The 24,375-nt window shown below is 40.0% G+C and overlaps 1 protein-coding gene across 4 annotated transcripts in view; it reads right to left on the bottom strand.

Moving 5' to 3' along the window:
• The window catches only part of PTPN12 (protein tyrosine phosphatase non-receptor type 12), an 81,648-nt gene extending 73,465 nt beyond the window's left edge, over positions 1-8,183 (bottom strand). For 2 of the 4 annotated variants that reach the window (XM_042793136.1, XM_042793137.1), the window contains exon 1: positions 7,890-8,087. In XM_042793136.1, coding sequence (XP_042649070.1) covers positions 7,890-7,988 — 99 coding nt within the window. In that variant the 5' untranslated portion in view covers positions 7,989-8,087. Of the gene's footprint in view, positions 1-7,889 lie in introns of all 4 variants that reach the window. The other 2 variants (XM_042793138.1, XM_042793139.1) reach the window with 2 other exon arrangements.
• Positions 8,184-24,375: the final 16,192 nt, after the last annotated feature.

Genomic DNA, 24,375 nt, shown 5'->3' with positions numbered 1-24,375 from the left:
TTTACTGGTCTAAGGGAGCTCAGAAGTAAAATACATTTAAAAGATTAACTGTCAGAAGTATTGTGGTAGGATTTCCTTCAAAATTACTGATATTTCCTTCTAGCAATCTGAATGAATGAAACATGTATCTTTATTTGTTTTTGTTCCTAATGACATGTCTAGCCCATGAGGCAACATCATTCATAGCTTCAGTACTCTTACAATAGCTAGATATTTTCCCCACTAAAGGAACTGGCCACATCAGCTTCCTACTTTTTACAGCTGATAATTCAATTCTTCTAGAATTTTCTTTCACAAGACATTTGCATTAGAGCAGTATTGTCTTTAAGTCTTCCCATAAATTGATGACCACCAATAAAATTACCTTTTAAAAAAATTAAAAGTATCAATTTGTAGGTGGGTAGAAAGGAGAAAAAATTAGGTCAACCAAACTAGGTCATCCATTTATACTTCTATTTATCTGGTACCTTTTGGGAAACTTATCTCTCTATCTTTTTAGCTGTGTAAGAAATTTTTCACTCTAAAGTGGATGGCAAAAAGGTAGCTAGAACAAGTCGCTCAGAGCAACAAGCAGTAACTTTCCTACGCAAACCTTTCAGTGACTGAAACATCCTGACATCAGTATTCAAACATATTTTACAACAACAGTTCCCAATCCAAAACTATGGTCCTAAAGTCTGACAGACTTCACCGTGCTCTTCTCACTTTACAGCTCTCAGCTTCCCTAGTAAAGCTCCTAGATTTGTGCTTATACTGTCTCAGTGGTATTGGGTCTGAAGACAATTTCATTTCTTGAAGATGTAGAGGGACCCGAGACTACTCTCACAATACAGCCGCTCTCTGGGACTCCACAGCCATACCAGAGTGCTCTCCCTCCATGAACACATCCTGGCTGTTCAAATTTGAACAAATAATTAATGAGTTAAATTTATATTGGCAAGGTTTTTTGCCAGATGAAGCAGGAAAACAAAGAGCTTAATCTCTTCACAACATTCACATGCTAGTTAACAGAAATAGAAATGCATATCCATGCTGCATTTAGGGCAAATATACACAGCTGAGTTATCCAAGCCTGCACTGCCATAACTGTAGCAATTGTGGAGTACAACAGCCTGAGGAAAACACCAGGATGCAAATACCAGGATGCAAACACCGCACTTCGTAACCGTACAAAGAGCTTCTGCTCTACCCAATTAACTTACGCTTTAGTCAAGTCTGTATCTGACCTTTAGCACCGATGCCTCCCCCTAAATTAAGGCCACTTTATAAGAACAAGAAAAAAACTGCCATCTAGCTTCTGATTTCAGTTCCACAAACGTACGCAAGATACTACTACCATTTCACCTTTTCCCAACACTAACAGGCAATTTACTATTTTCCCTATGGCAAAATGTCCTATGTACTAAGCATATTACAGTACAACTGTAGCAGTACACAACACAAAATCCATGAATCTTAAATAGTAACAGTGAGGAAAACAAAACAGATTTTCTATTTATTACCAACCAATGGCTTGAAGATTTAGAAGCCTCAGACTTTTGTTGCACTTGGCATCAATGAATGTATACACATTACATAAGCAAATATTCAGATCAACCTTTCCCTCCTAGCAGAGCTGATAACTTTTATTTATCTGTAACAACATCAGAGAAATGCTGAACCTACTGCAGCTTTAAGATAAATTATGTACACTCCAAAACAATAAATCTGTACTATAGCAATCAGTCACACATATATGAAGACTACTAGGTAGCCATACATCCAGATATATACATATGTAAGTATATATGTCTTCAGGTACTTAGAGCTACAGAACTATATATTAGAGTCTAGTGTTGAACTATGGTCATGGGAGACAGATCTATAGATAGCTATTTAGGTATCTAATTATATATACGTATCTATCTGTACGCATGTGCAACTATATGCAGCAAAAAGCACTGTAGGATTGAGATGAGAACAAAAGCTAAGTACGTATACGACATGCTATTTGAATTATCTTGAGTGCATGTAGCAAGCCATAAGGTACGAGGTCAAAAATACCATTTGCTCCTCCTGAACAATTCTATAATATTCAGCAAAACCAGTATACAACCATTTACTCCATAACAACAGTGGAATTAGATATTGCTGTCTTTAGAGACCGAGCAAACATAACTTATTACCACACAAGCTATTTGACACAACCAAGAGCATTGCCTAACTGACTTGGTTTAGTTTAATTTGCCCAAAAGAACTACTGCAATTTTAGGCAGAGTTTGCAAGTTCTTATACCCCAGGGTCACTATAGTAGCTTTGTGATTGTATTCAAATCCTTCTACAAAAATTTAGAAAGGCATCTTTGAAACAACAGGAACAGCACTCATTTCCTCAGAAGGGGACAAAAAAGCTGAGTATTTAAACTGAGTGTTTGTTCACAGAAAGCTGTATTTTTGTTTAACATTTGAAGAACAGTATTTCACAAGCCTCTGAACTTATGGGTTAGTGAAATTATTATTCAGTCATATTGCTCCAACCAGATGTAGTCTATGTAAATGAAACTCTATGAATGGCCTGGATGGCTATCACTGCTCACAGTGAAGTAATTTGCTGGTGGACGTGTGTGTGTGTCCCCAGTCAAATTAACAGCATTTAGATGAAATACAGTTAATGGAAATAAAACTTAAAAAATACATTAACATTCAAATTAAAGCTTAATATGGAAAAGGAGTAGTAACAGACCCATTTCTTACTCTGAAATTATAAAAAAGCTCTAAGTATATCTAAAGTGACAGTTCTCTGTGACCTATTAACACATCTGTAAGAGCAGAGCTTCTTATAACAGATCAGCCATACAACATACTTACAGGTCATTTTCTCCAAGGCAATCACTGTTTCTATCACACTTACAGGAAGAAGTGCTCCAAACTGTTGATGTTTGATCAAAAGCCCCCAATTTACAAGAATTCATGTAAACCTATATTTACACAATTTTTTTTTTTATGTTTCAAGAAATAGCCTACCATCTAGTTGATGCTACCAAAGTGTTTTTCCTAGTTCAGCCTTAACAGATGAAAATAATTTCTCTTCAAAAGACAGAATGTATAATGTGTATGATAAAGCATAAGTTTGAAACATGAACTGTCAACTATGTGCTACAAGCATGAAACTTGTTAAGCAAATAAATACTAGAAAGCATCATTTCCAAAAATGTCTTTATTTTTTTATAACTTAAAAATAATAATAATGCTGAGAGGTATAATACTCTTACCTTCCTTCACTAAATTTCCAGATTATATGCTTCCCTTATACATTTGAAAAGTATCTTCACAGATACTCTAGAGGTACATTAATGGTATTTGATTCAGAAAGGTTTACACAAATGCACACTAATACACAGACAAGCTTTTAAGAAGGGTGTTCCCCAAGTGCTATGGTTAAATATAGTATTTGTGATATCTTTAATGTTATTTCAGAACGCATAGGAATTAGAACAAAATCAATGCCATGATTGCCATTAACACATGGACTTTCACTAGAATCTTAGAAGTCTTGATCAGTGACTTAGAATAGTCTACATTGCTAATTCATTTTTAATAGTCTTCAGCATTTTAGAAAATTTGTACTTTCCTGAAAAAAAAAAAACAACAAACAGGGAAGGCAAGTTTTATAACATCTGGCATAACACTGAATATGATCCCCTTAGTTTTTATCCTTAGAAGTCAACCACATCCCACCTCCTCTTTTTAAAAATAGGGTTTTCAGAGAACAATGAGGTAGAAGTACTTAAAAAAATTCAAAAATAAAACCATTAAGAGGTTAAAAGCACAGAAACTACCTTTCTACCTGTTTCAAATCAATGACCCATTAAACCCCCCCTTTCATACTTTATAAAATAGCACACTGAGTTCTCTGCTATCTCCAAACCTAAGAGTTTCAGCTTAGACAGATTGAACAGAACACTGATGCACAACATTCAGTTGTTTGAGTTAGTCACCAGTGCTCTGATGAATGAAGGGTATAAAAATATCTAAAAACAGATGTAGGTACCTAGTAACTCCTTGCAAAGTTGTTAAAAGTCGGTGTTATTTAGACTGATGATCTAAGAGAGGATTATTTTGACACCACTACCTTTAAACAACAGACGAGGGTCCTCTAGACAGTACCCACTGCAAAAACCACACCTTCAGCCATTCAGTATTCCAGAACAGATTAGCCAGAGGTATAACTCAAAAGATTAAGCAAGATTGTCACATACCACAAAGCATTTGAAACATAACGTTTGATTTTTTTTAAGGTAAAGCTTTACACCATTCATATTTCAGTTCTCCTATAACCATGGCAGTCTGCACCAGACAAATAATAGAAACAAGAGTATCAGAATGCTTTTGTCAAGACTATTGCATAAGAAAACAAAAATGTGTTAGTTCTGGACAAATTAAATTAAAATCAGCAAAAAAATATTTATTGAGGTCTTCCTAAAACCTAGAATCTAACAAAACTGTCTTCTTTATTTCCATATGGAATTTTGACTTCCAATCCTTGTTTGATGTAAGACACATGTTCGTTACAGAAAATCAGAATCTAGACCAGGCTGGTTGTATTCATACAACATGAAACATCAAGAGGAAGCAATCTATACTTACTTTCTTCTGCCCAAACAGCAATGTCAGCAGAAAACAAGGAAAAAGTATACTCTTGGATGTATTGTAACCATACCGGTAAAATCACAACCTGTATTCTTTTAGGAAGAAGCCCATTTGCCCCTGTATCCACAAATACACATTTACTGGCAGAACACATAGGCAAGCCTATACTGTTTTCAAACTATCCACTTCATTTAAAGTAACTGTGCACATCCATAAAGTGGCCTACAAATAAATCCTGATCAATTTCTAGTGCAAACCAATTAAAATTAAAAGCCTTTGATTTCCAGTAGCAAACTTGTTATTGGTGCCCAGATTAAAAAAAAATACCTTCTAAACAGGGGGGAAAAAAAAAAAAAACAAAACAAAAACCAAACAAACAAAACTTTCCTCCTTCCAAGTGAAGCATGTTTTCAGGCATGTCAACAGCATTATTAAACAGGAGTCTTGATCATCTACACTATGGACTTTCAATAACATTCAGCCAGGCTAATCAGTCTACCTGCACATAACTCTAGCTTCTCTACCCTCTCTTCCAGTGCTCCCCGGCACCTGTCTATCAAGCACTTTTAGTTCATACACTCAGGCCTAAATATAATTCCGTAAGCCTATTACTCAACACATTCAAAGGCAATAAAGATGTGAAAATAAAGAATTGTTTTCAATTGCACTCACCCACTATTCCATTCCTATTTTTAGATTCCATTTTGACTTGGAAATGAAGCGATGAGTAACAGCAATTCCTATTCCACAAATCTGCCACTGCTTAGCAGCAGCACATCCTGCACTTAAATGAGAAAATACAACTTCCTCCCTCCCCCCTGCCAAAAAATCTCTACTAAATCTTAAAGAGAATACGGAAGCTTTTTACCCCCCTTCGCCTCTCTTTTCATCTCCCTTTTCAATCATTTTAAAGAGCATCTAAGCATGGATCTGCTAAAAAAAAAAAAAAACAAAACAAACACACCCAAAAAAACACCAAAACACACTCAAAAAAAAAAAAAAAAACAAACCACCCCAACAAAACACCCTGAAATGTTCATAGTTAAAAAAATAAATCAGTAATTACGATTCATATCGCCACACTAATCTATATCTGCCTCAGTACATGAAGGTGAATATTGAGACTAACGTGAACATTAAAGCAAAAGATCCACATCCTGGTTTTCCTATAATTTATTGTGCAAAAATCAAATATTAAAGTTTGAAATAGAAAGTGTTAGAGAGGACAAAAGAAATTTTTAATGCAATTCTTCCCAAAGCATTTAACACTGTTCCAGTTAATACACCTGTCTCCTGAAATGCCTGGCCAATTAGTTCCTATTTTCTCACTTTTAGCAACATTTTCTTTCCTTGCTGCTCTATGAAAGCGATGGGAAAGCTTAGTGACTATACAGTTGAAAGCTATAGAAACAATGTGCTGTCAAATAGAGAAATTGAAACAAAAGCTATTTTTCCGTACAGAGGTGCTACAACTTAGAAGAAAGGATGACAAAACCATTGTATACCATTCAACTATAAAAAAGCTAAAACACTAGGTAGAACTGGGTTAGGAGATCTAGTACAAAGTATTTAACATAAAGGCTATTAAAATCCTGCATTTTCCATTAGTCTAGGCCACCCTTTCTGTAAAATACATGTAGTTTACACGAGCAAGACAGATTCACCAGCACAAGACAAGATGTCAATTTGTGCTTAATAGCAATTATATTACTAAAACTACCACTTAATGAAATAGTTCTGTCAAAGTATTTAACCTTTAAATTCTCATGTCAAGATGCTCTATTCAGCAAAACAGATTTAGAAGTGTCCTATCACTCCGACGCCGTTCTTCATTTCACATATTTCTCTCTTCCTTTCCCACACGCTCAGATGTTTCGGCAACATACTTTCAGTATTTGCAAAATCCTGCCCAAAGAGCATGGCCGATTTCCCACGGGCTCCCACCCCACCCTGGATGAACTCGTTACTTCCCAAAGTCCACTCCACTTCCTCTTCCACCCCTGGACCTGCCAGCACTCCCAACGCCCCTCCGCCTTGCGCAACATCCGCAGCCTCCTCCCCACATTTCAGACAATCCCTGATGCGACATTTACATTGAGATTATTTTTTTGTTTTGTTTTCAGACCACTAGCGAAGACTGTCAGTTTAAAGTGCTAGCGACGTGGTTTTAATCCCAAATAGCGCCAGATAATAAAACAAGCTACAAAGATACATGTATACGGAGGTTGCTATCATGCTCATCTTCAGCTCTTCTGTGGGTCAGACTGCATTTTGATATTAAGTATTTAAACCATACTGAAAAGTGTCAGTGACATCTGCCCAATCAAAATTATTGTTCACAGCTCAGACTGTCTATTCAGAAGATAAATCTCTCAAACATATCAACAGCTCAATTAAACAGCTAAAATAAACCAAGAAAAGAGCTGAATTCTTCAATAAATTCTTTCCCTGAGCACACACGTTAACCAAAGGCTGACGGTGAACGGATCTGGAAGGAAGAAAGGACGAGGGATATAGGCAGGGCTGCGATGGGGGATGGGGAGCGAAGGGAGATGTTAGGGAAGGGAAGATGAATATTCTTCCAGGACTATTCAGTGCATTTAACACATCTCCTCGGAAAGAAGAGAAATCTCCAGCAGGCGACTACAGGGGCAGATAAAGGGGGAAAGGAGTGCCCGATTATCCCCAGATGACATTATGCATGGCAACCCCGAGAGAAAAGGGGCTGTAAGAGAGAGGAAGCGCCAACAGCCCTCCCCGAGCCGCCTCTGTCCCCTTTATCTGCTCAGGGAAAAGGGGGGGGGGGGGGGGGGGGGGGGGGGGGGAGGGGGGGGGGAGTAAGGGGGAATGAGGCTTCCGTTTAATTTTGCAACAGCCGATCACCTACCACCTCCTCAGGAGCAGAGATGGGCCAGGGCAGGGGGCTACGGTAACAAACCTTCCCGAGGAGTGGGGGCAAGAAAAGAAGGGTGAATTAAGGTGGCCGCCGTCGTCCGTCCCCCCCCCCCCCCCCGCCTCGCTGAGCTCCAAAAGTGGTGGGGGGCACGGGGGGAGCCGGCCGAGCTGCGGGGCTGCACAATAGCAGGTCGCTCCCAGGGAAGCGATGCTTCCCCCGAGCCCCGCCGTACCCGCAGGGGGATGAAGAAGGGGCTGCGGGGGCAGCCGGCACCCCGGCCCCCCCGGCAGGACACCCCCCCCACCCCGCCCTGAGGGAAGGCAGAAGCCCTGCCCGCCCCCCTCCGCCGCGCCGCCGCCCCTCACCATGAAGTCGCTGGCGAAGTTGTCCTCCCCATTGTGGTCCGTGTCCTTCATGGCCTGGACTCGCTTAATGAATTTCCTCAGGATCTCCTCCTGGCTCATCCTGCCCCGCCGGCCGCCCTGCGGAGCGGCAGCCCCAGCCCCGGCCGCCCGCCCGCTCTCCGTCTCCAGCCCCCTCCGCTGCACCAGCCCGTCACCCGGCTGCCTCCCTGCCTCGCCCCTCCTCTCCCACCCCTCGGGCCTGCCCCGCGGCCTGCTGGAGCGGCTCGGCTCGGCTCGGCTCCCCACCCCGCTCACGGCCGCCCGGCCGCCCGCTCCATCCTCCCCTCCCTCCGCCCGACCCTCCCTGGACGCCACCGCCGACACACAGACACGACGCTGCCCCCACCTCCTCCCCCCGCGCAGGCGCAGCTCCTGCTCCGCCGGCGCTTACCTATGCCCGCCCCCTCCCCGGGAACCGGCCCGCCCCTGCTCCACGTCGATTGGCTCCTTTGACAGCCGCCTCGCCCTATTGGTCGCCGCGCACGCTAATCGCCAGCGAGCCCAACCTTGGGGGAGAAATCGTCGCGCTGTTCGTTCTATTCGTCCCTCCCGTTCCTCGTGGATGGGAACTTCCGAAGGGCGCCGAGTGGAGCTCTGGAAGGGACCACTGGGAAAGTAGGGGGGCGGGGAGGGGAGGCTGAGCGGAGCGAAGCGAAGTGCGGTTTCCTTTGGCTGGAGTACAATGGGGCGGCGGTGGGTGCCTGCAGCTCCGGGGCCGGGAGGCAGCAGCCGCCGCTGCGGCTTGCCGGGACATGTAGTCGCGCCAGCGCCGCGTCCCCTGTACGCGGCGGCCCGCAGCGGGGGAGGGCTGAGGGGCTGGGGCTTGTCGCCTCCTCACGAAGCGTCCCGTAGAAGCGCCCGGAGGAAAAGAGGTTCCCTCCTCGGGGTGGGAAGCCCCGAAGCCGCGGAGAGTGCCCCGGGGTGGGGGGAGGTCCTCGCGGTGGTGGGGACCGAGGCGGGGCGAAGAGCTCCCGGCGGGGCAAGGCTGCGGGGGGCGCCGCTGTGGTAAACACCGGGCGGCGGGAAGATGGCGGGCCGGGTGCCGATTCCTGACCGGCGGCTTCTCCCCGCGCCTATCTTTATCCAGCTGTACTTAATAAAAACGTCCGCACGCGCAAATGAAGCGCGGGAGAGATGCCCGTCGGTGTTTGTAAGGGGCTGCGGCTTGGTTTTCGGTGGCAGTAAACGACACCGCAGGGAGTCCGGTGCTGGGCGTGTTCAACACGTCCTGACAGGAAGAGGGACCCCCCACACACACCCCTCAGCCTTGCATCGGGGTGTCTTGGGCACCTCGGGCCTTCTTACTAGAAAGTACTTGAAAATTTCTTTCTTACCTGATGTCGGATGTTTTGGCAATGTCAAAACATGATGAGCCAGTAAGATAGAGTACTATTTCTGCCTTTTTTTTTTTTTTTTTTAATGGGAAAAAGTTAAACATTAAAACATCTTAATGTTTGGTGTCCTGATTGCATTTGTAATTTCTGCTTCAGTGAAGCAAAATAATTGTAGAGGTGTGTGTATGTATAGCCTTATAGCATAACATACTAAGTAAAGTATTTTATTGGTGAAGGCTACACAGCCTCTATTGATGTAGTTGATCCAATAAAACTTTGCCACACAAACTAATGATAAAGGCCCATGCTAAGAAGCATAGCCCAGTTAAGGCCCTCCTACCAAACTGCTCATTTTCTACTACTCATTTGCACTCACCGTAGTATGTTGTGCTTGCAGTCACACCTGCACAACCGCTTGTTGGATAATACATTGAAGAAGCTCAGGGAACTTATTCAGCTGCAATATAAGCCCATAGAAAAACTGTGTTTTTTCTTCTCAGATGAGTCAATTAAGCAGGCTTTGCTACCGAAACAAACCTACATAAAAGGTTGGTCTTCTTGTGGTGGTGTAAGATAGAACTGTTTTAGATGACCACCAAAGATTACCACCCCTACATCAGAATTAGCAAAATGTTATGTTACCACCCTCGGCCCAATTCAATGCCCGTCAGCTCATCATGTTCCTAGTGAAGGCAGGTTTTGAACTACCACGTAGGACCCTGGACTGTAACTGCTGGTGCATGGACATGTTTGTTTCTCCTGCATCTGCTACAGAAGCAGTCATCGCTGGCAGAGGAGCAGGTTGGAAAATTAAGAGGATTAGCATTCTGACATGGTTTGCTGCAGACTTCAGCTTCTTCTAAAAGGGTTATTTTTTTAGCAGTTGGTGTTCGTGGAGCCTAGCATGCAGCAGACATAAGGACACATCAAGGAGCTGGGAAAGGGCATCTGTTCTTCTGTGCTGAGGTTTATTGAAGTCTGAGCACCCCACACAAGCACATCAGCTCTCAGAGCTCAGTCTCCTCTCCATGTCCTTGGCACCAGTCTCCATAAGTAAGCTAACCAATCAGCCCTGAAGAGCCACAAAGAAGCCTGGTTTTTTTGCTTTAATCCCTCTCTTTCTCTCCTACCTAAAAGCAGCGTTAAAGGGAAATATAGAAGCAAGATAGATAGGTAGGTAGGCAGGCAGACAGATAGGTGAAAGGGCACAGAGATCACCAAGGATAGCCGTGACTTGGATCATCATGTAATCTTTTCATGCCACCTTGCTTGATTTCCGTCTGCTTCAGGAGGGTTGCTTAGTTTGCTCAGCAGTTGCCCTGGCAAACCTGCTCCCAGTGCCAGATGGCATGTAACTTTAGAAAAGTGATACTTGGGACTAAGCAACCAGTTGATGAAGTCTTGAGTGTGATATGGTTTTCTTCACTCCGCTCATTTATTCACAGAACAGAGTTACAGAGGACTTGATTAGGAGAGAAAGAAAGATGATGATTTGTTGCATTTGAATCTCATGTCATTATCACTTCACATTGAAAGGACCCAGTTATCAGTCTGGCCTGGTTCATAGTCTATCACTGCATTGTAATAAACTGCTGTAGACTAGCAAGTGGAACAGTGACCTTTCATTTGGGTAAATTGATCAGAATGATATACAGTCTCAGAAGGAAAAAAAAGCCCCCCAGACCAGACATGTGTCACTAGCCAAAACAAAGGCACATATGAAACAAAGAAACGAGAAATAGCTGGGTGGAGAACTTTGCCTAGCATTGTTTGCATATGCATGCGTACCTGTGAGAGCCGCCAGACAGTCCCGAGCACAAATCCTATAGCAGCAGTTTTATGTCCCCCAGCCCTGCAAATGTTGCACGAGGCTGCGTCATCTCTGCTATGAACACAGAAGCACAAACTTTCAGCAGCAAAAACAGTGCTTTAACCGAGACTTTTGATGTGAAACTCAAACTGTCTGGGTTAAACCCAGACATCTGACCAATCTAGCATGTGTGCATGAGTGTGTATTTGTGTAGCCGTAGGAGAGAGGCGGAAAAAGAGAGATGCAGGGCGAATTACTCACCCTATAGATAGAACAGGAAGTTGCAACCAATATCTGTAGAATAAAATTGTGTTTTAACAATCCATACAAGTATGGTCCTTGGAGAAAAGCAAATAGATCCCCTGCAGCTTCTCTGCTCTTAATCTCATTTTGCCTTGCCGTGCACTACTCCAGCTGCTGCAGGGAAGGAAGACAGCCAGGTTTTTTCTGTTCAAAGGTGGCTTCTCATGTTCCCACAGGTAACCATGTGTTAACTGGTAAATGTGTTTCCCGGCATGCATACCATGGTTATGCTCAGTCAATGGGCAGGAGTACCAAACCTCTTAGTTTACCAAAATTCAGAGGTTTCCCTGAAAACTGAGATGGAGCACAGGCTCACCTCAAAGCTGTTTGGCTGCAATGTCTGTGTGGCTTGGAGCCATGTTCAAAGCCCAGTGCATGTCTACCCAAAACTGTGTTCCAGAAAGAAATCGAAGAAGTGGGGTGGGAAGGAAGGCTGACAACCCTACAGCTCCGAGTAAGGGCATCATCTCCTATGGTTTGAATTCTTCTTCGTCCAGCGAAACAAGACTTTGTGCATTCCCTGTAATTTGGCATGACTCCATTACAATGGTAGCTCACTTCATCACCACTTTCTCCTCCCCTCTGCAATAATCTACAAACTCTTAGATTTTAACTACCTATTTGGAGCAACTTATTAGTTACAGTGGTGTGTACTTATTTACACATTAATGTAATTATAATTAAATTATGATCAATATATCATGCACATGAAATCCCAATTAATTTTTTCTATATTGAGAGTCTGAAAAATGTTTTTGTAAGCAAGATCATTTAGGATAAAAATTAGATGCTAACGTTCATCGATTCTAAAATAACTCTTGAAATGTATTTTAAGTGCAATTGGTTGGAAGTTTTCTAAAAATGCGGTGTTTCAATGGAAAAATGCTGTTTCTGTAAAAATTTTTCCACAGGAAACAATTTTGCCAAAGTTTTTCTGCTTTCTGACAAAAACAATGCGTTGTTATACTTACAGCTGCAGAAATGTCTTTACCATTGAAGACAGTACAACTTGGGATAGGGACCCAGCACATGAAAGAACTGGAGCATGGAATATAAATGCCAGGAAGCTGTGGAGCAGCTCAAGGGTACACATAAAAACTAAGTCCAGATGAAACATTTGTCTTTGATCTGACAAACTGAAATGCAACAAGTCTTTCCACAAATGTCAAAATGTTTCATGCTGGTTGAAAGTAGTTAGATGAAACATTCAGGAATATCAGCATCAAGTACTCCTTCTACACTTTGACCCTCAAAACATTTTGGTATTTAGTCACTTTTGTTTCCGAAGAGGATAAAAATAATCTTACTGGGTTTTCTGGTAGATCCTCAGTTACAATTTGACCACTTATATTGTAAGTAACAAACTAACAAACAGGAATCCCCGTGGGGGCTCAAAATACTCAGTTTGAACACAAAGGACATGGTGGACAATAAATCTGAGGAAGATGCATTGTATCCCTTGTATACGACAAATAAATTGAATTTCTGATTAAAACCTGAAACTAATCTCATTCTAAATGAGTCATAAAGACCTGATCAGTGTCTGTATAATATGTTCCATTCATACTAATTAAATTCCATGTGACCACTGGATTTCTTGACATTTGCCTATTACTCTCAGTTAGGCAACGACAGACTCCTCTTCTATAATTACCACTGAAAATCCTACTACTGCAATTTAATTTTATGTGGCTTGCTTAGCTTTTATTTGTTCACTTACCATCTTCTGGGATTCATTGCACAGTATTGCTAAAACACTTTAAATGTGACATTTCTTATACAGCTAATAAATATTTTAGATCATAATTACCGAGTTTCATAATCAGCACATAATTTGGCTTTCTCTCTAACTGTAACATACACACACACACACCCATACACACACAGTTTCCATACACAGAAGAAACTTTGTTCTTGCTGCTGGACTTACCGTAGCAGCATTCAGGTTTAAAGTGTTTTTTAGGTATTGCTAATGTATAACTGAAATGAAAATAAGTGTATGTATTATGATCATCAACATAATCTTCTACCATGACCAGTTCTAAAAAGAAATCAGCTGTGAAATACTGTCCAGACTTAACATTTTTCTGTTTAACTTTTACAAATTTTCATATAATTAATGATACACTCTGTTGATTCAAGTGTTTTGGTTGATTTTTGTGAATGTAAAAGAAGTAAATTTCAGAATACAATGAATATTTTCTGAAAGATATTGACGGTATTAAAATAAATAGCATATGGGCCCCAAATAAATTGTGTGTCCTTTTGATACGTACCTTTCAATAGTTTCATTGTAAGTTCCTGAGAGGCCTGATGACTGTTATTTATACATGTCATTATTTATGCAGGAACTCTGATTTCAGTACGATACCTGCTTCACGCTATTGGACATTAGATCAGGAAAATCAGGAACCATTTTCCATCTGTACCTTTTGACCCTATTAAAATTGGACATACGATTTCTGAAACGGGAATCTTTCTATCCTGTAACTACGCCATACATTTGACATGGTGTGACACAGGTCTGGTTTGCTGCCGGCCAGCAGCCAGCTGCAGCACTGTGGTGGGCTGCTCTGGGGGAACCTCATTTGCCTCCTTGTGACAAAGCTTTCACCGAGGGTATTCCCCGGGCACAGCTGCAGCACATCTGAAATGGAAATGCTAGCAGCAGAAGGTAAGCCTGTGCACAGGGCATGTTAAGTATTTGAGCTTTCAAATCTTTGCCTGCAAGTATTGGAAAAAAATAATTAAAAAAATCAGCATGTTTAAAAGACACAAAGAATCTGGATTTTCTAATGGGAGGCACTCATTCAAAATTTTATTTTAAACAGGTAATTGAACAAAAATTAAATTTGCAGTATCCCTGTAAAAAAAAAATATTAGTACTAAAATCTTGCATCAATGAATCCAAAAGATGTGTAAAAACTGAATGCGCTTCACATCATTTATTGTGTCTAGTTTTTGTGTATCAGACTCAAGAACAAAAGAATTAATCTCTGTTACCAGTTCTGTTTCAGTGGTTCTTATCCATTAGTATAGCAATATTTGCATTATCCTTAAAGAAACCTCAGGCTAATAATGTTTGTTTCCAGTATTATGTTAACCTATACAAATTAAAATATTTCCACTTCTCTAAAATGCATCTTTACTGAAAATAAAACTAAAAATGATTAAACAAAATCTGAGCCAAAATGACTAAACAGTGCTCTTTTACCTGGCATTAGCATTCTCTGGATGCGCATAGTATTCCATTTTATTCTGAAACTCCTATTAAAATAATAACAAGGACTGAGACTGCTGCTACTAATGCGTTAGACATGCTGGTGAAGCTGAGCTCCTTAAGAGTTCCTCCTGTGAAATGCCTGCTGTTATGACGATTAGTAGTCATAATGGCCAGTTCAGATTTTTGACTATTTTGTAGGTTTAAAAAAAAATATTTTTAATAGTCTCTTAGGGGAAATAGTGAGCTTTATAGTTTGGGAAATAAAACCAGATGGGAAAAAAAAAAAAAAGAAAACTAAAGACACCCCTCCCCCTCAAGCCCATGAAAATTGTACTGTGGGGAGCCACCCTATATATGACTACCTCTGTTTTTATATTAACTTCAAACAAATATGGGTACAGTTCTGACTTTACTCTCTAATCAGTTTTTTTCCCACATTTCAGTGAGAGGTTTGCTGTTATATCTGTGCACATTTAACAAAGTGACATAAGCCCAGTATACACTATGTTCGACAATATTCATATTTCGTTATCAGAGAGCAAAACAATAGTTCTATTGTGTAGGGCAGCTCTCCTCAGAGGTGGAAGGAAGGCTGCACACAGGCTTCCAGAGTGGTCCAGAAATATGATGGTGACACCAGACTGGCTCATGTAAACAGGAAATCAAACCAGGATGTAAACTGGACTGCTTCCATATTCAGTAATACTCAGCTAAAAATAAACAGGTTGAATCGAGGTAGGAAAGCCAGTTCTCTCTGTAAACTCATTTTTCAGCTTGAATTTTTCAAGACCTGATAGAAAACTTCAAATAAAATGAGCTTTAGTGTTGCTTTATCAGTATGTCTGTAATGAGATTGCAGTCACATCCAGAGGGGCTATTAGTCTGAAAAGGAGAAATGGAAAGTCTTCAAGGACTTGAAGATGAAGACTGAAAAGGGATATGTCTGCTCTATAAATATATCAAGGGATTAAAAAAATCAAGAGGAAAGAAGTTCTACTTAAACTAAAAGGCAACATTATTCTAAGAATAAATAAATACAGACTGTGAAATATAGAAATGATTAGGCATCTTATTCTGAGAAGAATAAGAAGTTCTCAAGCAGCCTTTACAGAGTGAGGTGGTGAAGCTGTTTTTTTTCCGTAAGAGAATTATCTAATGCTATTGCTTTCAAGACCATTTTGTGGAGTTCACCTGGGAGATTCTCTGTAGTCCTCAGTTCCTTATGAATTGTCTGCTGACCACATCTATCTCAGAAGGAAAATCTTTCAGAAAAGGAGGAATTCTTCAGAATTATTTAGGTGACATGAGAAATACACATTATAGACAAACCATTAGTGAAGTTTCCCTTCTACAGAAATCTATTTGCAGTACTGTTCTAAATATTGTGGTTTGATGCATAGCACGCTCTTAATGAAAATGTAGAAAAAATGTGGCAATTCATTTAGCCTTTGTTACTTTACCATCTTCATCAGATATGCCAGATGCCATACAACAGGCTTGGAGCATGACAAACTATTAATGACAGAGCATAATAGCCTCGTAATAACATATTAGGCCTAATAAGGGCATAATAGCCTCACATATAGCTGAAATCTGTGGGTCTGAAACGAGTCACAGCTGTCCCCCAACTTTAGGAGTAGTTGAACATAGGGTAAGAACTGGAAAGGAGTAGCAAAAGTCACCAAGTCCAAGCTCCTGTCATCACTTGTAAACCTGAATATAATCCAATTAACAACACTGTCAAGTTTCATCTCAAAATAAATCACATTGCTTGTCTACACTGGCCACATGAGAAGACTGTTCCAAAACCTCACTGCTATAATGCTGGGAGGTTTTTCTTATTTCCAACCTCATTTTTTCAAGAATATTTTTTCCTGTACAAAATATCTCTTCATAGCAATCATCTTTGTCTTACTATATTAGAGAAGCTACACTTTTGCTCTCCTCTTATGCCATAAAATTCTAATAATTTCAAACAGATCTTCTCCACAGCTGGAGAATTAAATTAATTCTTTAAGATGAATCAGTCTTTCTTGGATAAGGAAGATTAAATATGTGCCAAGTTCTACTTCCCTAATCCCTGGGTCTGCTTGCCAGGGATGAAGGGTAAAAGACACAACAAGTAGATGCAGTTCTGAGGGAAAAGAAGCAAACACAGGAGGAAGGTTTTGATTAGAGTTTCAGTGCATAGTGGTGAGCAAAAGCAGACCAGCATGCCACTTATAGGATCTTTGCTTGCTGCCTGAGAACAGCAGCAAGGCATGGCCAAAGGTACCCTAATGGGTAGCTATCATTATTCCCACCACAAACCATATATTACACTAGGAATACAATGCAGACATCAATAAACCATAGACATTCCTAGCACACTCCATTAACAGCTAATCAAGGCAGTGGCATTGCCACAGATTTTGTGACATTGACATAAGACCTAGAAAGCAAGCACTGGTCCAGCATTCAAGGAGGGCTCTTTCTTTCAGAAAACAGTCCATATGAATCAATCTTGGCACCTCAGGCCCACTGGAAATGCTGGATAAGTAAATAAATCAGGTGCCTTTTATTTTTGCCCTGAGTGTAGAACTTCCTTAGAAACCTGGAGGCTGTGGAAGGAGAAAAGCCCAGAGAGGCTTGACCACAGGCTGAGTGTCTCAGTTGAGGAGTCACAGTTCTGACCTAGAGACTCATGAAGGACATCCCAGATGGCAGCGGCAGAATTTAGGTGGCTGCCACAAGAAAGGAATCACGATATGGTAGTAGTGGTGCATGCTCTCATTCATGTGCAAGCTCTGAAGGGGAAAGACTTTTACACCATCTAGAAGCTGATGAAATGATTACAAGATGTAAGTGCAGACTCTGTGACAAAGGCCTGTAGCGGAACTTCCCTCCAGTGCAATGGAGTTCATTCTAACTTCCACTCTGCTCCTAGTCCTCATGTCCTCAAGGATTGCCCTTCTTCCTTCTTGACGTACTTTAGCCTTCTGCCACCAAAAATTTCATTAGTATATTCTTATTTTTGATCATTAATGGAAGTGATGAATAGAAACATTGAATGATACTGTGCCCAAGACTGAATTCTGAGAAATTCCACCTGCGAGTAGTGACTCAGACAATCATCTTGCAAGGACAGCCCACTCTTTGCTTTAGACAGTTTCATATTTACCTTACAATTCCTGAAATAATCCCCTTCTCCTTACCATAACTAGTCATTGATAAGCATTGCCTGACTGTTTATTAAGGTTAGATTTGTCTCATTTTCTTTGGTTTTGTTTTGTAAAGAAATAAATGTCAGCATCGAAGCTAGATACAAACATATGTGATAATTAAAAAAAATGTTGGCATACAGTTTTGGCTTCTCTAACCAGATTATTATGATGGAATATTCTTTTTTAAAAGCTGATTTCTGGCTGCTGGCACTTACATTGACACTTGTTGAATTAAATTTGATGGAACAAAAGAATCCAGAGAATAAAAAATATTAGTATGCAATGTTTAGTAGCTAAAATGGTTCCATTTTCATCGTACAGACTTAGGGCTTCTTAGTTTCACAGCAAAGTGGATGGTAAAATCTATAAATCAATGAACTAAAATAGAAAGAGGAATTAAAAAATGATTCAGTTGTGATAAAGGAAATTTGCACAAAGAATGAGGGTAGAATACAATGCAGCTGTTACATTTCAGCATCACTCATGGAAGGAAAGTAACATGAGGCTCTTTTAAAATGTTCTCTTTTCCTCCTTTTATTTAGTTCTTATGTACAAAAATGCAGTAATAGCTCAAATAAAACAGTCATAAATCTGTTTTGCACGTGTATTTGGCTTTAATTTTTGAGCATGCACTCTTGAAAGTGATAAGACCTCAGCATTAGCATAACTTGTTTGCAGTATTGATTGTATGTATGTTTTCTGTTTAATTATTTAACTTTAAAACAGCTCACTGTTTTTTCCTTACTGGTTGTTGTGCCAATTTATACTTTCCACATGTAAGGATCACCTCGATTTCCTTTCACCACAAGAGAAACGCTACTTGATTAGAGTCAGAAACCATTATACTTGGTTACATTTTCTAACTGCAATGTGTTCTCTGTACTTGGAATAAATTACATATCTGCCACATTGCCAGATGCATAGTCAGTAAGCAATTTTCTGCCGGCATGTCTTCTGTTGTTGTTTTCACATCAGTATTAACCATTTCAATCAAAATGCAAAATTCACACTCACTGCCATCTGGATGGCTATACTGTCCGGGGACTTTGTGTTTACATATTGAGAATGGCTTCCCCTCCTCTACTGATGTAACATTAAATAAGCAACATATAAATCATCATGGAGTATTATGGCATCTACTAAGAATTTTCAAAGCACTATGTGTCAAAGAATGTAACTGAATGGAAATTATTAATATCAAGAAAGAGAAAGACAGCATAAGAATGTGGGTAGAGCAACAAAGATGAAGTTGTGCCTTTCATTACAGACAGCACCTTGTCATATGCCAAAGAAACCACAAAGTTAATTGAAAGTGTGCATGATGGAGAACACACTTGAGTACTTCTAATTTCTGATAGCAATAATCACAGGCAATGTACAAAAAAAAAAAAAAAAAAAAAAAAAAGAGGCAAATCTGTTCCATTAATGTTTTTTTGAAGCTACAGCACATGCCCTGTAATAGACACTCTGCCTGGACTGTTGACATTTTTCATAAATGACTATGGTGTCAATGTGTTGAAAGGATGTAGCTGCTGAAAAACTGGCCAGGAAGACTCCCATAATAAGATATATAATTGACAAACATTTAATAGATCAAATCTGCTATCTATACATACAGGCTCTCTTATTGGAAATACCTGCAGAATCCATTAGAAACTCTTTGAATTGCATTATTTTTATCCCAAACAACCAAGAACCCAAGAGCCTGTAACATAATAAATCACTTACTTTTTCCCATAATCTATCTGGCAAAGTCAGTGAGTGGGTAACATCATAGCTAATGCTTTGAATATATAAAGATAGAGAAAACCGAACTACTCAGGTCCACACACAATTACTAAAGCAGAATGCTCACGAAGTTAGCTTACTCATGGTTTAAATCTGCTTTTAATTTTAGCCTTTACTTCCATTATACAAATATAATGAAGTCAACAGTTACAGTATTGTAAAACTAGTAGAACCAAATAAACTTTTAATATGCTCAGCAAAATTCACCATTCCTGAAAAGCCTGATCTTTGGTTAAGCTCAAGTCTAGATGCTGCACAAGCTTTTCTTTTTAGCCTTGTTGCATTCTAAATGAAACACAAATGGTTGTCTTCTATATTGCTCACAGAAATGGAGATTCACACAGGAGAGCAAGCATTCGGCAGGAGTGGCTTCTCAAACACAGTGATCCCAGGAGCACAGCTCAACCCATGCCATAGCATGGACACATGTATATGCTTCAGGCACAGAGCTCCAGCTGCCTAATTGTGTATCCACGTAATATATGTCCCATAAAAGACAGCTCAGAGAAGCCATTGCTAAACTTAGTTCTTATTATCCTGATACCAGTTTTTAAGCAGGACTCTGGGGCAGATCATCAATACTCTGACCTAATAACCTGTTAAACCAGAAGAAACAATAATAAACAATAGAATTAGTAGATATCAGGGTAAATATGGTACAATGAAGAAGAGTCAACATGGCTTTTGTAAAGGGAAATCATGCTTCTCTAATCTACCAAAGTCCTCTGACAGAGTCACTAAAACATGCTGGCAACACAGATCTGTTTGATACCATCTGCCTGGATTTCCAGAAGGCACTCAACACTCAAAAAGTTGTCTCCCTTGAGGGTCTTCAGGAAGCTAATCAGACATGAAGAAATGTTCAGAAGATAGGAAGAAGAGAGAGGAACTAATAGTTGCCTTTCACAGTAGAAAGAGATCACACGTGGAGTCCCACATGGCTCTGTGCTGAAGTCTGCATTGCTCAACACAGATCACAAGTGATCAGAAAACAGTGTCAAAAGGGATGAAAATGTTTGCTGATGACAGTGAATTAGTCAGAGTGATATAGAATACAGCTGATTGCAGACTCACAGAAGGACCTCCTACCACATAATGACTAGGCAACAAAAATTCACTGTAGAGAAATGTAAAATGAAGGCAAACAATGCTAGGAATCACTACAAAAGGAATCCAGAACATAAAACATCCTTCTGCTATTGTATAAATACATGACACATCCACATCTTCAATAGCGTTTATAGTTATGTATCCACCTGAAGACAGATACAGAAGTAGTGTAAAAGATACAGATAAGTGCAGCAAGTATGGTTAAAGATATGGAGTGATTACAAGATGAAGAACAATAAAATAGATGAAGGGGTTTGTTGTGAAAAGCACTAAGAAGACATATGCTAAGGATAACCAAAATCAGGAGTGGCCTGGACAAGTGGGAATAGGAAATAACTGTTTCTTTCAATCCAAAATCTGGAAGATGTCAAATGAAACCAGAAGATGCCAGCCTCCAGGCAAACAAAAGGAGCTATGTCTTAACTCACCACACAATTAACCAAGAGAACTTGTGACAGGACATTGTGGATGCTAAAAATGTACCTGAATTTGAAAAATAATTTAATAAATTCATGGAAGAAAAAGACACCAAGGGCTATTCAATACAAAACCACAGCATCTAGTTTAGGAAGCCCTAGAATAACTGATCACTAGATACTAAAAAAATATTTTGGGAAGGGTCTCTGCAGGGTCCTTATAATCTTCTCAGGATGCTCCCTTGGTGGTCGCTATCGGAGACAAGGTGCAGAGCTAGATGAAACTCTGATCTTACCTAGATTGCTGTTATTCAGGTTTGAATTGGGTTTATGCACTGTCAGGGTAGAGTCAGTGTGCACAGTAAAAGTCTGTGTTGGACCTGCAGAATGAGCCTGGAATTTCTAGGCAGTGTCATCATACTGTGCAAGCACAGCTGCAACTTTGGGGGAAACATCAAATCTATCATACGCATGGAGCCACAATCTCCAATGTGCTGTGAATGTCCAGGGTTTCCAAAACTATGTCAAGCCTACACTCACAACTGTGCATGCTTATTGTCACTGCAAACCCATCAGATTTACCAGGAAAAGGGCTGCTGCACACCTTGAAATCTTAGATGAATACATCATTCCTCTATATCATGCCAGACAAGATTTCTAAGTGAGAAAGAAGACGTATTCATGAGAAAACATAAGTATGGTAGTCCTAGTTAGAATATCATCTTTTATCTGGAGTGAATGGGGCTTCTCTGACTTGAAAGATAGGTTTTATATAATTTGATGGCTCTTGCTTTCATTGTCTGCAAATGATCTGCTGCTTTGTCTCTGCTTGGTGGTAGGATCTAAAGGTTTGTTACTTTTCTTTACCCTTGTCACATTTGTTGTCACAAGTTGCACTCTCATATTGAGAGGTGGTTGAGTTCATGAGAACATGCTCAAGTGTCTGCATTTTTGCCAAACTGATCTTCCTGGTCTGTGTTACAGATGTGAATGAGACTCTTGAATGCAGAGGTGTGGCTTTGTAGTGAAGTAAACCAAGATAGAGCCTTAATCATCTTCATTTGCCTTGGTGTTTGCTTTGCTCTTTCAACATAGTTTTCAAAGTCCTTTGACCTGTGAATAATAGAGGCTGCAAGCATGTCTATGAAACCTCCATACCTTTAAAATATTTTAAATTCCTGAGATATTTAATGTACTCTGTTATCTGAAACAACTTTATCATAGAAGTTGGCTAATGCTGTCCTGTTGTGATTCATTTCCTTGCTGACTAATGAATAAGCTGAATTTCTCAAATGAAACTAGTGAAACACTCAACTCTGAGCAGGTCCTGGACACTTCTGTGTTCAAATAATTCCATTACCAAATCCTTCCAAGTTCTTCTAGCTGCCTCACAAATGAGCACGGGCTTATTATAAATTTATCCTTAATATTCTCTGTACACTGAAAAAATAATTTCTTCTGTTTCTGCCTTGTTTTGGATTTTTTTTCATTATTCTTGAATGTTTTTTGGTCAGCACAATACCAGCATGAGTTCTGAGGTTTTCCCCAAATCTACACGTTCTCCTCAGAACTGTTTAATTTTCTTTTAGGACTAGTCCTCATCCTACAGTCAATTTTCTGCTTATATTTTAGATGTCTGTAAGAATTGATGACATTTTCTACCATCCATCCAGAAGGTGTTTTTTTGTTTCTTTAGAAGCATAGCATTAATTCTCTCTATGTCCAATAGGTTATTTGTAGATTATGGTAAGTGCATGGTGCTCTTGTTTCTCCTTGGTCTTACATATTTTACATCTTCTTGTACTCTGAAATAGAGTGAGACCTGTTTGTCTAAATGCAATGTAAGCCTCTAAGTTTACATTAAATTACAAGCTATATTTCTGCATCTCACTGAAAAGTTGGCAGCAGAGATACCAAACCTTCCTCAAGAATATTTTCTATTAATTGTTTATACAAATCCAGAGTTTGTCCAGACTCTTATCCTTGCTGTCTCTATCATTGTGTCTCACTTCAAAGTTCTTGTAGACGCATTATGATTTTCATGTGTCTCATAACAAATATGGAAAGTTTTCTTACTGTTACTAATGTGACTAATGAGGCTGGTGCTTTTGACTGTTGCCGAATGACCACAGATAAACTTTCTGACATCTAGTGACAATGTAAAATAATTCCTCTTCTGCTTGAGCGTAATTCTCCTACCTCAGCATCAGTGTTCTCCATTTGCTCCATTTCTGCCACAAGGCTGCTACAAGGGCTGCTTATGAAGCAGCTTATAAACCTGTAGCATTTTCCCTTGCTTCGCACATGTTCAGGAATTACCAGGCATTCCAGCTCACACTCTGCTTGCAGCAGTCAGCTCAGCAGAAGCAGTCAATCACCAAAAAGCTGGAGCTTCCATTGATTTCAACTGCTTGGCTTTTCTAAAAGGAAGCATTATACGTGGGTATAGATAATTTATTACAGGTTCCTCTCATTTCATGCCCTAAAGGCTTAAGCAAATGTAATTCATCAACAATGAACAGCCTAGTTTATATATATATATATATATATATATATATATATACATATATATAAGTAATATCCTGAATGACAATACATGTTGATTGCAGACACCCCCAGCAGCAACTACGATCCAGTTTCTGCAGGAGATTCTTATGCAGCCAACAGCTGGACAGGGGACAGGGGACAATGTGGAACCAGATGTTTGTGGCCTTTTGTCCTATTTCTGCCAGAGGAGATCGGACCTGCCTAGACTTCTTGTTCCACATGCTCTGTGAGGGGGAATGAAGGTAGCCAGCACAAACACTCCTTAAGGTCAACCACAGGAACAGGGGTACGGGGAATTACTGATAGTGCTGCTGGAGTCTAGTTGGCACCGGCTTTGGTAGTTGTGTATTTAGAGTATATTGATAGCTGTTGAACTCTAAATCTCTTCTTTGTGGTGTGGCCACAAGAAATTAAGACTCAAGCTTAAGAACATTAATATTAGGGGACTCTGATGTGCACTTTTATTCTGCCATCAGCAATAATTTGCAAAGGCAGAAACAAACCTCATCTCATAAATATAATACTCCTTCTAGGCAAAAAATGAACATAGAAGCTTTAACATTTTAAAGTACTTTCAGATTCTGCATGAAAAACTGTCAAGCATCTGTCTCAAAAACCTGGATTTTTAAAATAGCTTTCTGAAGGTCAGGCAATTATTTTTTATTTTTTAATTAATAAATTAGTTGGGTGTAGATTATGTCCTATGAATGCCT

Source organism: Tyto alba, unplaced genomic scaffold, assembly GCF_018691265.1.
Source record: "Tyto alba isolate M040663 unplaced genomic scaffold, T.alba_DEE_v4.0 Super-Scaffold_2, whole genome shotgun sequence".
Taxonomy (NCBI): domain Eukaryota; kingdom Metazoa; phylum Chordata; class Aves; order Strigiformes; family Tytonidae; genus Tyto; species Tyto alba.
Note: the sequence above shows the minus strand (reverse complement) of the source record. Positions and strands in the feature narration are given on the sequence as shown.